This window comes from Centroberyx affinis, unplaced genomic scaffold (assembly GCF_046629955.1).
Source record: "Centroberyx affinis isolate AG114_WGS23_722 - 3 ecotype Tasmania unplaced genomic scaffold, CSIRO-AGI_Caff_v1 ptg000171l_1, whole genome shotgun sequence".
Lineage (NCBI taxonomy): Eukaryota > Metazoa > Chordata > Actinopteri > Beryciformes > Berycidae > Centroberyx > Centroberyx affinis.
This window is the reverse complement of record NW_027278868.1, coordinates 867,166-883,374: the sequence shown is the minus strand read 5'-3', so window position 1 is coordinate 883,374 and position 16,209 is coordinate 867,166. Positions and strand designations below refer to the sequence as shown.

Here is a 16,209-nt window from a genome sequence, read left to right as displayed (position 1 = left end):
TTGAAGCAATCTGGATAGACCGTTATTGTGTTGCAGCATTCTTTAAAAGGCCAGTTTATTCATCTACTCACTTCAGCCTCAGCCGATGTGTCTTCTGCACATACACACACATTGAGAGAAGCAAAGGACCAGCAAACACCGCAGGTCACATTAAGAATGGACATGATAGTAGCTGAGGGTATTAGACACTGACAGCAACATTCAGATTGTCTGCTGTGACTTATTTCTTGTATCGTCTTTTCTATCCATACCTGCATTTAGAGTCGACTCCATCATCACTGAATTTGCCACTTTTTTGGAAGTCAGGCCCGTATCAGTTATTTATTTTGAAACACTTTTCGGAAGCTATTTCACTGTACTCTGAAGTCTGCTGATCGTATCACAATCAGACTCAGAATTGATTTACTGGCCAAGTAGGTTTGCACATACAAGGAATTTGACTTGGTGGGATGATACTGCAGGTCATATTCAGCATAAAACAACACAAAACTACACAAAATTAACTACATTAAACATTTAGGGAATAGGTCTCTCTTTGAGGTAGTGTATAAAGAAGCTTGTATACAATGAAAGTATAAAATATTTAGGGACACTTGCTCTTTTCATGAAGCACACTGATGAGGTGAGTCCAGGAAAAAGCCATTATCCCTTATTTATTTCCCTTATTAAATGTATACCAGTCACAAAGGAGGAGATGGAGATACAGAGAAGCAGACGAGTTAGAGAAGGATTTTTAAGCTTTGAGACAACTGAGATGTGGATTGTGCAAAAGCAACTGCAACTCAATAGGAATATGGAATAGGAAGAAGTTCCTAATTTGTACATTCAGTGTAAATATAAGTAGTATAAAAATATAAGTGGTATATACAAAAAACAAATCAAATAGAAATGTAAGAAACAGGTATCTATTTATACAGTATGCACATGGTTTTCTGATGGAACCTGTCTGATTGCATTGATGGGAAACTATGGAAATCAGAAATAATAATAATAATAATAAAAGGATAAACAGAAATATACTGGGTTGCACTGGGTTCTGAGTGTTTTGAATGCTGCAAGGCTGAAGAGTAGAAGAGAGACAGAAAAAAGCTGCACACATGAGCTCAACTGGTATAAACAGAGCATAAATAGGTATAAATATAGAACTATACAGCCAGAACAGTTGAGTATATAATAACTGACAATAATAGATAGTAAGTGCAGGAGCTGGACACCAGTAGCAGTGCTGGCACGTCCATATGCAATATGGTGTCTGTGTTGGACGTGTTCCAAGAAACCATGAACATGCTATGAATAGCCTTTCCTGTTCAAATGAATAATGTGTTGCAGAGAAAGAACTAAATCATTTTAATGAGTATATCTATGAATACAACTCAAAAAAAACAAAAACGATTATATAATGCACAGAAAAGTCATTATCCCTAGGGCAGTAGGTTATCTAATACCCAGAATCTGTGCAGGACCAATTCTCCAAAATGAGCAGTAAGCCCCCAAAGTAGATCCAAAACACATGAGGAAAGTAATCATTTTTTGCTTGAATTATGTATTATCTACAGTTAAAGCATTCTACTTTGCAACAATGTTTCTCAGTGGCATCTCCTGATAACACTGACATACAGTATAGACATGTTGCATGGCAGTGTTTCCCCCTATAGATGATTTTGGGGGGTTTTCTAGAAAGCCTCTGAAACAACATTTATGCCTGGCAACACTGGAACTTAAAATCAATACAAATTACATTTTGCAGGCGTGGAAGCCTCCTGGTGGCCCAGCCCTTCTATCCAACATGCAGCAGAAACACTGGTGCATAGAGCCAAGGAAATCTCCCATTCCATGCACAATAAATTCAATTTAAATGATTTATGCGTAGCACAGAGAGTAACTGGTTTAATGAAGTTACTTTGTAATCTTAAAGCATGTCACCTAGGTTTTTGGAGAAAAAATGATTCATATGTTAATTTGCACTTCGCTTACAAGTTATTTCTCAGTTCATTAGAAATCCACAATGTGGACTGAAGCAAAATGAAGCATCACTAAATGCCACGACACTTCCTTGCGTGGTAAATGTGGGCAGGACCACCACAGCGATATTGTTTCTAGCTGTTATAAGTGTTTTAGTGGTTCAATTTACCTCTAAGGATGTGATATTCTGTACCCATTTATTCTGCTTTTTACTTTTAAGTGTCTTGAGTAGATGTTGAAAACTACATGGTGCTGCTTCATCTTTTTTATGCAGTCATATAAAATACAGAAATGTATAGCTTGCCCAATCCATATTGGTGCATACAGCTATTTGTTTATAGGCTACACACAATTAAATTCTACAAGAAAAAATAGTACTTGATTATGGTAGGAAATAGATAGATAGATAGATAGATAGATAGATAGATAGATAGATAGATAGATAGATAGATAGATAGATAGACCAACTGAAAAACTAACCAACCAACTGACAAACAAACAAATGATTATATACATATTATATATCATAGTATATTATTATATATTAATAATACTAATAATGATACTGATTCTACTACTGCTACTACTACTACTACTACTACTACTACTACTAATGATAATAATAATAATAATAATAATAATAATATATTTATTATATATATTTATTTACATATATGTAATTTCTTTATCTGTTTCTATAATTGCATTGTTATACATCTTATATATGTACATCTATAATCCATTATATATTACCATATATTTAGTATTACTTGTACGTGTAGGCTCACATTTGATTGGCTGGAGGGACTGGAACTCCACATCCCACAGTGCACAGCGGCGGGGCTTCTTGTCTCCCATTGGCCGGGCTCTCGGAGCAGCAGAGGCAGACATGAGACGGCGTCCAGAGCCCGCAGCTGAAATGTACCGCACACTCCGACAGGCTCAGTCCGTGTTGTGCAGCTCGGGAAGAGGCTCCGTGCCGCCGGCTCCAGAGCGGAGAAGCTGAAGGCTGCGGGTCTACATGAAGGGCTCCGTCCATGCGTAGGCTAGCGTGTTTTCTGCTGCCCTGTGCTGTCGCCGTCCTGGTGCACTTGTGGTTGGCTCACCGACCCTCCTCCACCCCGCCGGACAACACACACTCGGGTACTTTACAATCCCGCCGTTCGTCGCCTACATGCCTCGCAACTTTTTACATGACGTTACATGAGTTAACTTTGCTTTCCCGCCGCGGTTTGGCTGTTTGGGTTGTTAGTTTTGTATGGGAAATGTAACGCGCGCGACTGTGTGTGTCTCTCTGTGTGTGTGTGTGTGCGTGTGTTTTCGTGCGAAATAATGTGTATGTAACTGTGTTTCTTTCAACAGTTCACTAATGTTGGGCGTTGCTGGGATAGCTTAGCTTCTGAACGCGTAATGAGACTGTAGCGAGCAAAGCATCCCAGCCTTGTTACAATACTGTGCTCCGTGTTGACGTTTGTCATTCCAGTAATAGAGCTGTATACAGTTAAATGGATTATACTTGGGATCTGGGATATAAACCCTCCTAAACTCAGTCAAGCCATCTTTTTTTCCCGAGGAATAGAGTTTACCCATCTTTTTAGACATGAAGACATTAATCTTCATGAGGTAAATTTATAGGATGCATCATAGTGCATGATGGCAAACTAAATATCAGAAGACACTGATTTAAGTTATATGAGCATAGGCTGTTATAGCTAAAAGGAAATGTGAATCATGCTTTTCTGAAAGTGTGATTTTTATTTTTATTGGTGGTTGTGATTTTTATTTTTATTGGTGGTTGTTTGCCTTATCAGGATCACCAACGGGAGATCTACCCCACCTATATGTTTGCCACTACATCACTGGTTAGGGCTGTTTAATCATGCATGCTTGCAAATGATGGGCTATTATATCCCATTGTTTGGGATATTCTATCAAAACTCTGATTCTTTCATCTGTTTGTTTTTGGTTATGGCTTTCTGCAAAATTTTCTTTGTTTCCAATGCAGATGAAGTGTTACCTTCCTATGAAGTTTTGGTGGGAGTGCTGTCAGCGAGACACCATTATGAGCTGCGACAGGTGATAAGGGCGACCTGGCTGGGCTACCTCCAAGACCACCCCCAGTTTCAACACAGGTCTGTAGCGCGGAGCTCCAACTCCAGCAGTTGTTTTTTTTTTTTCCCGAGCCACATTCATGTACTGGAAATAAAGCTTGCAGCTGGCAACAAATAACTGACTTCCCCGTCAACCTCTTTATCTTTACCTGACCAGGGGCCAATATTGTTCTCTCTCTCATTCTTTCTTTTGTCCATTACCTTCTCATCCAGCGATCTGAGCACAGATAGGGCGTGATGGCCTTTAAGCAACCCTCAGTAACCATGGTAACGGAGGGTGGATAGATGGACAAGCTTTAGAAATACCCATCTTGTAGCCGAATATTGCACGAAAGGCAGTGAGATGAATGTGATTGTGTCTGTGCTTATTTCTTCAGGGTGGGGGTGAAGTTTATTGTGGGCGAACATGGGTGCCCCATTCCGGAGGAAGATAGAGAAGATCCTTACTCTTGCTCCCTCCTGAACCTCACCGAACCAGGTAAAAAAACGTGTTCGCCAAACCTGGCAACACACAAATTAGTGAATATAACAGGCTTTAACAGGGAGAGATTCTCACTATAGAGTCTATTGTTTGTGCATATATTCATAAATTGTAGAGCAGAGACTGAATAATGGCAGAGGAGCTGAGAGAATGAAAAGAATGTATGTACAGAAAAGAAAAACACACCGTTATTCATGTTCACCCACAGCTCAAGGACACGCTTCTGTTCCCACCGATACCCAAGGCCACAGCAAAAATCTCACTCTCACACAGTCAACACTTATGCTGCAACCATAACTAGTGTTGCTCTGACACATTTGTTCAATTACCTTACTAACATTTGTAAATTAAAGCTACACAAAGACCTGACTTATATAAAATAATATAACTGGCCCCAATCTGATTGAAACGTCGTCGTAATTCTGTCTCTCACCTTTGTCACTCCAATGCAGGAGTCTGGCTGCTTTCATTTTTATTTTCTTTTTCGGTTGGATGTATTTGCTGCCTTCATGTAAACATAATTACTGTTTGTCAGAATAGGCTTTTTCAGACTTTGGACTTTAGGGTCACACAGTGCTATTTTATTTTCCCAGCCCATTCTCTGCACTCCACAGTGTTAATGGTTGTAACTGTTGACGTGATTTGCTTCAGAAACAGGCAGGGAACAGCTTCGGCGCGAGATGTTTGGTGTGATTGGAAGAGACAGAGAAAACGGCCGCTTTTAAACACAGTTGGGTTCCTGACTCCAGATTTAGGTCAAAGCGCACACTAAGTGGACAATTAATTGTTGCTGAAATATGTTTGTTTATACTGCATGCATCAGAGGGTTTTTGGTTGCGTTTAGACTGCTGAAAGGTGAATGCTAATTAGCTCCTCTGAGTTTGTCTGAAACATTTTGGTAGTTTTGTGTTGTTTTTTTGCCCTAGTCAAGGTGTTTGTGGTTTGTATTGGCGAAGAGCTGAGTAAGAACCAAGTTCATAATGCTCTTCAGTGATTTTGAACATTTATAATACGGTCAACATAAAGCTTATTTATGTTTCACAAATCATTTATTAATCATTCATAAAAGCTTGATTAAGTACTTAAAGTGTTTATCCTGGATAACAAAATGACTAACAAATAACAAAAAAAAAAAAAAGTCTTATCTGGTATGATGCAATGTATAAATGATTGATTGATGTATTAACATGTTGTTACTGTTGATTAAATAATGTACACTATGTAATTTACTATCGATTAGTAAACAATGTAGGACATTACTGAATCATCAAGTAGTTATTGCTTAAACACTGAATAATAATGAATAAATATGAAAGGATGATTAATTCACAGTTTATTAAGTATGGCTTTTGCAAAGTGTTACCCATTTTCCCCCAGATTTATCTTTATTGAATAAACTAGCATATTCAAAATGGCCAATGCTAAGAGAAGCACTCAGATCATTAATCAGCGTTAACAAGTATGCAGAAATAAAGCATTCGTGTTTAGTCAGCAAAATAGAATAAAAAAACAGCACACATGTAAAATCATTTTGCTCATTTCCACTCAGTGTGAGAAACATTTACTTTGATAAACTCCTGCGTTCTTTCTCTGTGATACCTTGCCTTTAATTGTCTTTATTTTGGAGTGAGCAGCAGAACCTGTGTGGAAGGCGTAAAGTAAAAAGCCTGCTTCCTTTTAACAGCCTTGGTCTTTTCATTGATCTCTCGGGTAATAAACTGCTCTTTTCTAATTAAGAAACCACACTGACGAGCAGAAGCTCTCTTTGAAGACAGCAGTCCCAAGAACCAGCTTCTCAAACTGCTGATGATGTAGCTTTAATAGAGTATGCCTTCTTCTGTGAACGCGCTCCCTCTCCCTCTCCCCGAATCGCCTAATCTTCATCACTGAAAAGAGATGGTCAGCATGTTGGGATAGTAATAAATTTCATGTCGGCTTGTTCAGTAACTCCCTGATTCTCAGACCTCCTTCTGTCCCAGTGGCAGGGCAGGAGACGGAGATAGAAATAGTGAAGGTGGCGGACCCCTCGGCGCTCGCCCCCGCTGACGTGTCCGCCATCGCCCTGGACTTCAAGGTGCTGCACCCGGCGGTGATCACCAGGCTGGGGGTGTTTCCCGGCGGGACCCGGCAGGAGCTTCAGAGCAACGTGACGGTGAAGCTCCTCCAGCTGGACCAAGAGGTAGCATAGCCTCGACCTCTGAGCATAATGCATCCCGTATGCTGCTTTTCTCCGGAGCCCGGTAGATACACAGCCTGGGGGCAGCTGGAGGTTCTCAGCTGAATGCCTGTGCGGGTCCTGTTTACGCACTCACACAGTTACCAAAACTCTTCTTGCACTATTCTTTTTAAGATAAATAGCCCGTGGTGAAATTACTGATTGGATGCGCTCCAGTATTCACTATAGATCAAGGCAGATTTGTACAAAGAAAAGAAAACAAACCCTTGGTCACGTTTCCAGCTCAGGTCTGTATAGGTAAAACTGAGATATTCCCATATGTGACATCAGCTAATGTGATAGCAGTGACTTTGCTGTGTTGCAGGAGGCTGTGGTTACTGCCCGCTTTAGTGCCATCAGCACCGGGACGCTTGTGAATGGGGTGTGGTACAAACCGGTGGAGCAGTTCATCTTGCCTAAGGTCAGTCCTTCACATATAGGTCAGTTTTAATAGTGTTGGACAGAATAACACTGTGCTGAACGTGCAGGGACAAATGTTCGTCTTCTCTCCAGGGCTTTGAGGGGACGCTGGTTTGGGAGAGTTTGGACTCTGCTGGATTGACCACAGTCAATTCCACTGGTGTGCAGCTCAACGATGGGGGAGGAGTCCTCAAGATCTCCTCTGTAAGTGTTGAATCATGGTGTCAAACATGAATGTTTAATGAGTATTCACATGTCAAGTTTTAAAGAGAGGGTAAAGTTGTAAAGTTCATGTTTTTACCAGCACTGTTTTGTTTTCTGGACTACAGATTGCAGAAGGCATCTTGCCTCACAGAAGTGCCCTTGGCTTTCCTGGTTTGGCTGGAGGGTTCACATTTACTATCTATGGTCGGTCCAGCAACAGTCTAATTCTGTGCTTTTTGTGAAACCGATTCGACATGTGAGAAATGTTGGAAAGAGAGACGCTATGCAAAAATCCAAAAAACATTGTTCACTGTGGCAGGTTATGAGATTTAGCCTCTCTTTCACCCTAGGGCTCTTGCATCCACGCCAAATGGAAAATAACATTCTTTTTCCATCTCTACCCTGTTGTGCTTCATCATTTATTTTACCTCAACCATGTGTTTGTATTTGAGTTTATTCCCAAATGGCTTTGTGCTATCCTTCAAAAAGTACCTTAATTTGTTCAAATTCTCATTTTATAAGTTGAGTTGAGTTGATGTGACATTTTTTTTGTAATGGCTCTCCCATTTTGGAGCAGAACGCCTTTCTCTGTGTTCCCCATTTATCCAATTTTGTCAGATTTTCTTTCCCATCATTATTCCCATTATGCAACTCTCTGTGTCCGTCCCTCACCACCTGTCTCCCTCCTGCTCCCTGTGTGTCAGATGGAGAGGGACTGTCGGGGCTCCTGCGGGGCCGCCCAGCCAGGATGGAGCGTCATGCCTCCAGGCTGAGGCAGGAGGACGCCTCTTTGCAGCAGGAGAGCCTCAGGCATGGCGACATGGTGTTCGTAGATGTGGTAGACACCTACAGGAACGTGCCTTCCAAACTGCTTCAGTTCTATAAATGGTACGCCGAGCGCTAATGACTCGACTCCGTGTCTCCAAATTGCCTGGGCCTCTCAGGAAATCAGCAACCTGAAATGAAAGTGTGCCGTTGACTTAAAATGTCTTGCTGATGAAATCACGATTAGAATCACTCAATTATGAAAAAAAACTATGGTTGTAACTCGTCAGATTGCAAAGTATGCAGACTGTTCTTAAGAGAGGGCTTGGCTAGTGTATTATTTATTTGCAAGACCTTTGCCCTTTAGTCTCACTGGTATTTGATAGTAAATACACTCTGGGCTGCTAGAAAAAAGCAGAAGGTGAGCTTTAATTAAGGTTGCAAATTCCCTCTCTGTAGGTCTGTGGGAAATGCTGACTTTAATCTGCTCCTGAAGACAGATGATGATTGTTATATTGACGTGGACTCAGTATTAATGAAGATTGACCACAAGGGCCTCAAGCGCAGCAATTTCTGGTGGGGGAAGTAAGTACAATGCAGTGTTGACCCGTCCGTCTGATCCTGTTGACGTTGTGCGTTACCCTCCTGACTTCCGCTAGTGTCAGAAGTTAGCGGCTTAAATTTTGAACACTGTCAGATGAAGTTAAGATGATGGCAGCTTGGTTTGAGACTGAAACGTTGTGAATGCTGTGCCTAGTCAAAAAGATTTAAGGTCAGGTGAGTGTGAGTGGGAAGGTGGAGATAATGTAGCTGTGGTGCTAACGCAGATTGTCCTGACCCAGTTTCAGGCAGAGCTGGGCAGTGGATCGCATTGGGAAGTGGCAGGAGCTGGAGTACGCCAGTCCAGCCTACCCAGCGTTCGCCTGTGGCTCAGGGTATGTGGTCTCCCGCGACCTGGTGCAGTGGCTGGCCACTAATGCAGAGAAACTCAAGGCCTACCAGGTACAGTCAGCACCAAGCTACTGTGGGGCAATAATGGTCATCTGAGTGGCAGATAGTGATAAATATAATGTGATGTGATTGAATGTGTTGTTGCAGGGAGAAGATGTGAGCATGGGTATATGGATGGCAGCTGTTGGACCACAGAAATATCAGGTAAAGAAAAGAGGAAAATTGCTTCCATACATGCAAATCTAGCAACTTGCCAACTCCAATGAACAACCATGTTTGCAAGTGATAGTGCCAAGCCATCATGATTACAAATGATAATACCAAGCAATGGTAGTAACCTGGTTTTAGGTTGACGCATGTAAGCATCATAACTGGGTTAGAATAACCTGGTTAAGCTCACACTTGGATTATGAAAAACCTGCTTAAGATGCCGGGCTTACTCCCATATTAAACAGGCTACTGTAGCGTGGAAACGTCTTATGCTTTTCACTTTTGATTTTCACAGTTTGCTCAAACTCAGTCTTGCATAGCCTTATGGGTACATTTTGATGTCAACAAAAAAATATGATGGCAAGCAGTTTTTACTATTACTGTTGGGATCACCATTTCTTCCCCCTGTATTAGAAGTAACCTACTATTGCTCAGCCAAATGGGGAGGTGGGAGCTGGTGACCTCACCTTTTTCATACTTTGTTGGTGGCGGCCCCTGTGGTGTTCCTATCTTGACAGGACACCGCAGGTATACAGGAATATTCTGTTAACTGGTTTAATCATGGCAACAGGAATACTCCATTGTGGGGTATCAAAAGTGCATGTAACCAGCTTAACCTACATAAGACCTTAACCGGAGTACAGCCAATAGTTGGTTTGCTCTGTGAATGTAAACGTAGCCAGTGTCTTGCCCTTTCTTGTTGTCAGGACGCTGGCTGGCTTTGTGAGAAGGAGTGCTACCTGGACATGCTGTCGTCTCCCCAACACACAGCCGAGGAGCTGCGGATCCTCTGGGACAGGAAGAGGGCCTGTGGGGACCCATGTGGCTGTCCCTGGGGCCACTAAATCAGGCTGACACCACACGCATCACAGGGCACTATGGGTAAAATGCACTGGACACTGGTTGTCATTTCTGTTTCTATGGTTTCCTTAAAGTCCCAATCTGAGATATTTTGGAGTTTTATCAATTATTGTTATACAGTATAAACACAGATTTTTTAAGTGTTGGACTTGCTGTTGGAAAATAATGTCTTCAAAACTTTGAGATCCCACTGTAACTGAAAATGCAGGTCCCTTCTGCTCCAGTGTTAACAATACCAAGGTAGCAAAGCATTTACAGCTTCAGAATACATTGAAAACTCATATTTAGCTGTCTTATACTGTCAGTCCTTGTATCATAAACTCGTTAAATAAATGTGAGAGTGAAAAAATTTCTTCAATGCTATGAAACAGACAAGACAAACAAGATTAGAGGCTGTGGGATAAGACTGATTCTGGATTGGGCCTTTTAAGTATTTTAGAAGTTATCCGGATAAACTGTGACGTGGATGGGAGAGCGAGTGAGAGTAATGTGCAATACCAGCATGTGATGGTCTTGATGTACAATATCAATGCTGTAAGACTTGAGCACTTGGTTATAAAAATATAAGTATTGGAATTCAGTGGTTATTATAGTTAATGAAGTCTGATACTTGACTTGAAATGCTTAACTTACATCTTTGGCTTCAAAGGGAAACATGACGGCATTTAAAAGATGAATTGCATTTTACATTGCATTACATTTTGTAAATTATTCTCCTAAGCTTTTCGTCTTCTTCACTATTTGTAGATTTATGACAAGCTTTCTCACAAACACAGGGTTTGTACCATGTACTGTAACTGTCATTGTGCAAATAGTGGTGTGGCCTTACTGTATTTTGTTAGGCGTCATACGTATGTTAACAATTGTGATATCAACGCGGTTTTTGACAGTGGAATAATCAGTGTATTTGCAACATGAATTTTGGAACACAATTTGACAATGCAATCAGAGGGACTGTGAAATAGACTCACTAGATTAACACTGGTTTTTATGAAAACCCCTTCAGGGGTAATAAAGGATACTTTAGAGAGATTAAAGACTTCTTTGTTGTTTATTTTGGAGAATGAGGTTGTTTGAAGAGATTCAATGATACACACGATAAACTCACAGGTGTTTACAATTGCTGCTGATTTCTATTCCCTATGCAATAGCTGGCTGTGTTGGAGCCATGTATCTATACGAGTGTGGAGCTATGTCTTCGCTTTTAGTGCTGCACAGTCGGCACTGCAAGACCACAGAAACACAGTCAGCAAATAGACTGCTCCCGCTGTTAGAAATGTCAGTTTTTCTCTACTTAAAAGGAATCACAAATCGCTTTGATGTCTATTGCTGATTGTCTTTACTAAGACAGTGAGTTGGACACTGCTGGAATGTTTAACAGGGAAACCTGTGGAGTATTTTAGCACATACTGAGTAGCAATCCCTTTTAAAATGTTTATATGAAGCAAATGTCATCAGCTTTTTTATGAGCCTTTCCTTCGCATATGTTTTCCTTGAGCATCGCTTCAATGATTTGTTTGTTTATGCAAGGGTAGCAACGTGATTGATATTGAGTCACTGAAATTAGATTGCCTTTCTATATATTTTTGTGAATAATGAAAGATGATGCTGAATATTTCACTAATGGAGGATAATACAAACCATTTGTTTTTATTTAGGGGTGTCCTACCTGCCAAGCAATCCATTCATGCAATTAACCTGACATTCGAGCACATTTCTCTCACGCTGCACCCCCTCTCTTCCTCCCTATCTCATCCTTTCTCCTCCTCTCTTTCAGTGAGCAGCATGATAACAAAGTCATATCCGCATCTATTCCCCTCTTAAAGATAAGCACAGCGTTTTTCACCCCATCAGCCTTTTTCACTGATTTGGCTTCAAGCCCTTCATTGTGAGCTGAGAGAAAAGTATGAAAATACACACAAATGAAAAAAACTGTTCTCATTTCTGCTCTAGTGCGTTTTTAGAAGACAAAGTTATTGAATTTGTCTTAACTTTGATGAGTGCTGTGGGGATATTGTCACTCACTGATGTAAACCCTCCCGGAAAATGTTCAAATTATTTGCATTTTCATTTCCAGAGTTATGCTCCAAATCCTCTGCCTCCTTTATTCTAGCCCAATTCCCTTATATATACCTATTCAAGCAGGCAATCAAATCAACCGCATCTACCTCCATTATAATAACTTCAGACAAATTGCACCCTGTCTAACTACAAACAGCAGTTGCGTTGAACTTGTGTGTTGTTATGATTCTTCCCAGGCTTCTATCTTTTCTTGGCACATCACTAATTTATCTCGGTGGACCCTATTGTATTTTTATATCGGATCCCTTTTTATGTCCACGTACACACATCTTTGAAATTCTCATATTCACTAATGTGTGTTTATAACGAGGAGCAAGTTGTTTTGCTGATAAAGGCCTGATATGTGGGGAAAAAAGCCTCAGCAGTGTATAAAGATTTGGATTGGCATGAGCAAGATTTAGATGGTGTGAAATAATGTCATATGTCAAAGGGGAACAATACTCAATTTAAGAATTCCTTTGATCTATGACAGATCAATATTTGGGAACATGAACTCGCTCCCAAAGCTGGAAGCCTGAAGACTAAAGAAATGCAACTAAATCAAGAATAAACTCTAGAGACTAATGAATGTTTTTTTTAACAATATACTATTGATCTTCACAACAAAGAACATACAAATTGACGAATCAAAACAAAACTGAATGCATGAGTTTCAAAATAAATTAAATAACAATAATAAAATAATAAAACTAGAAAATGTGCTCAGTAGAGCACAGACCTCTGCCATGTCTGACAACACCCCGCAAGGCAGTTATGCATCTTTTGGTGATGTGCCACGCCCCCTTTTGGCCAATCAACATCAAAAGTTACATCAGTTCTTCCTTGGCCCATAACCAACCTTCATACTAAGTTTTGTGCAAATCTGTGCCCAACTTTTTGAGATATCCTGCTAACGGACGGACAGACAAAAGGTTCCCCTGCGGAGGACCCAGTATATCTGCTAAATCCATATGTTTGATATAATTTCAAAATAGACCCCACACTCTTGAATCTTGTTTGCCCTTAAGTCTACATGTAATCAGGTCTCTCTTGAAAAAGTGACTGCATCTCAATGAGACAACCTGGTAAAATAAAGGTAAAATAAATAAAAATCTTTTCTAAGGGAAGACAAGTGGACAATTCCCAAAACAACTGAGCTATTCTCAGTCTATTAATATTTTCTCGTGGAATCACAATCATTTTTTACAGACCTATTGCGAAGAACTTGAGCCTCAGAGTTAATTGTATTGATGAAATCCCCTCTATCGTGAATCTCACCTCTTCCCAAGACTCTTTTATCTTCTTACACTGCAGACTTAATACAGGAATCTGTTGACATCACAAGTTTGAGTCTTATTTTTCTGCTGTCTGGCTTTGGGTAGAAAATTGTTCATGTTCACTAATACTGACTGAACAGTCTTAGACCACATGAATAACAGAGGAATGCTTTAATTTGAGTGTTGCTGCCCTTTATTGCATGCAACTCCACCAGTGTTGGCATGTGTAAAGCCCATGTGTGTTTTTCACAGCGCCCGACGCTGTAGAATCATAAAATATTGATTCAGTTAAAACTTACCTGAGGATTCAGAGTGGGTACAGCTGTCCCAGATCTTTGAAAGAGGAGATTACAGTCTGCTGACTGGCGTGTATCTGCATACTTATTCAAACAACTTCGGCTTCTCAGACTTTCCTTGCACAGCATTACAGGTTGCTGTCAATCATCCCCCATCTCCAACCTCCCCTCCCTTGTGTGCGCTAAAACGAGGAGGAAATCATTTATTCATGACACCCGGCATCCAAAAACCAGTATCTCCGTCTGATTCTGATTCATAGGAATGAGGGATATTATTAGACGCGCAACTATACCCTAATGGGGCAACATTTTCATTCCCAATTTGAAATCACACCCACAGTTCCCTCATTTCCATAGCAGCTACTGTGTCTTACTCCGGTGAGGTGCGGCTGCCACGTTTTGCAAACATTTGCAGAACAGAACTGTGAAACATCTGAAATTGTCAATTGGTGAAAAGGAACTTTTGGCAGAAGGTCGGCTCACAGACTGTACACATAATCACACATTCTTGTCGGTGGCAAAGTGATGAAAATACTGCGTGAATCATACAGCTTCCTAAGCCCACATGACCCCTGTTGCACTCCTCGCTGCAATAACATAGCAGATTTACTATGATAGTGTTTGCGAGGGATAATTAGCTCGGTCATTACTGAGCCATTACCGACAGTCTTTCTGTCTTAAGTGGATCATGAATTAGTTCATCCGTCTGATGATGAGATTCCCAGAAACCACTCAACCACCTGATGTAACATGATGCAATGCTATATATGGCAATAATGTCATGATGTCAGTTACGTTTCATCCAGCTGCATTGATTCACGTACGATCATTTATGTTTGAAAGTCAATTGAGACAGTTTTATGTACAATCATTTCAGCTGGAGATATGTCAGCGCTGGCAGAATTATATGCCTGAGAACACGTGTTGTTCTGGGAACAGTGATATGATAACCACGCTGTCATGAATATTGAAAGTGCAAGGAAGCTTTTTGTCAGTAAGGGCAACCTCATACATTTTAAAGTGATATTAATGTAGTGGGGATCAAATGAATGAATGTGTCCTCCTCTAAAGCATCCTTCATGAGATGCCATCATGGAAAATGGTGCCATTTGTCGACCATGTCAAGTCACACTGAATTTATTCAGCAGTTTTATTGATGTAGTGTGCTGTGTAATGAAGTGTGCTCCCAGTTGCTCAAGAGGCCTGTGGTTATACTGGCCAGCTCCACACTGTGACTGTGCTGCTGTGAAGCAGGGTGCAGCTGAAAAAGAGAATAGTCTCAGCCAACTTTCCCCCGGTAAATAAATATAAAAAAATGAGTCATGAATTTCAAGACGGTGAGAATGGTTTAACTTACAATGGAAGTAGGCTACACTTCAGCAGAATCACCAAAGACATAAGTGGAGAGTGAAGTGGGCGAGGGTATAAACAGTGGAGTGGCATTTAGGGAGTCTGTTTCCATTCCCAGGAATATGGTTTTCAAGTTGTAGTTGTTGCTACAAGAATATTTATGAAAAATCCATTGGAGAGCTACCAAGCAACATAAATGTGTAAAGCTCAACCCAGTGATAAATAATCCAAAGCTTGCAGAGGATGAGGGAGACGGTGAGTGAGCCTTGTCGCTCCTCACACAAAAGCTATTCTGTTTTGCTCTCAGTCAAACGCAACTCAGTCACCGTGGGTGGAGAAAATCAATCTAGTCAACGTAGAAGGAGAGAAGAAATGAGAAGCGTGAGAGGCTTTGATTACTGTGATGGACTAAAGTCGACTCTGCGAAAGCCACTTCATATGCCCTTCTGTTTATCAAATCAGAAATGCATTTGCATCAAATTTACCTGCGCTTGTGGCTGCTTGGAGGGAAAATTAGGCGAGGGGCTGTGGTCCCTTAGATTTTCAAGAATTTGACATTTTGATGAATTGATGTATCTTCAGAGAAGCCCCGACTCAATTTGAGAGACACATAATTAATTGAATTGCAGCTGTCAAGAGCGAGAGCTGCACTGAGTCAACAGAGCTGCCTGGGACAGATAGCCTGAGTATCTGCAGGGTTGTGTTCTTTTCGGCGGTGGAGGAAAAACTCACAGCAGGAGTAACACAAAGGTTGCATTTGTTAATTTTCCACTTGAAAACAGAAGCGGCAAATCGCACAGGATTTAGAAAACTGCTCTCCCATCTTTTAGGCCAAATCAGCTGTATAATACCACTACAACCACAGCAACCTACCTGTTTGAGTATTCAGTCAAGGTTCCTCAAAACAAAGCGCATGGCAAGCCATCCCATAATACCTTGCATCAGCCAGAGAGCCTCACAGCTTGTCTAATTCAGCATGCAGTTGCAACCGTATGGGTTGTTTTGAAAATAAATCCCGAGTGCTTCAGTCTGATAGTAGAAAGCT

At 40.9% G+C, this 16,209-nt stretch overlaps 1 protein-coding gene across 1 annotated transcript; it reads left to right on the top strand.

Moving 5' to 3' along the window:
* Positions 1–2,931: 2,931 nt before the first annotated feature.
* On the top strand, positions 2,932–11,156 carry b3galnt2 (beta-1,3-N-acetylgalactosaminyltransferase 2). Its single transcript, XM_071534991.1, has 12 exons — positions 2,932–3,105; positions 3,968–4,094; positions 4,451–4,551; positions 6,534–6,733; positions 7,095–7,190; positions 7,283–7,393; positions 7,519–7,597; positions 8,098–8,281; positions 8,618–8,743; positions 9,001–9,160; positions 9,257–9,313; positions 10,027–11,156. Exons 1-12 carry the CDS (start codon positions 3,000–3,002, stop codon positions 10,162–10,164), a joined length of 1,485 nt encoding a protein of 494 aa, XP_071391092.1. The 5' UTR covers positions 2,932–2,999; the 3' UTR covers positions 10,165–11,156.
* The last annotated feature ends 5,053 nt before the right edge of the window (positions 11,157–16,209 follow it).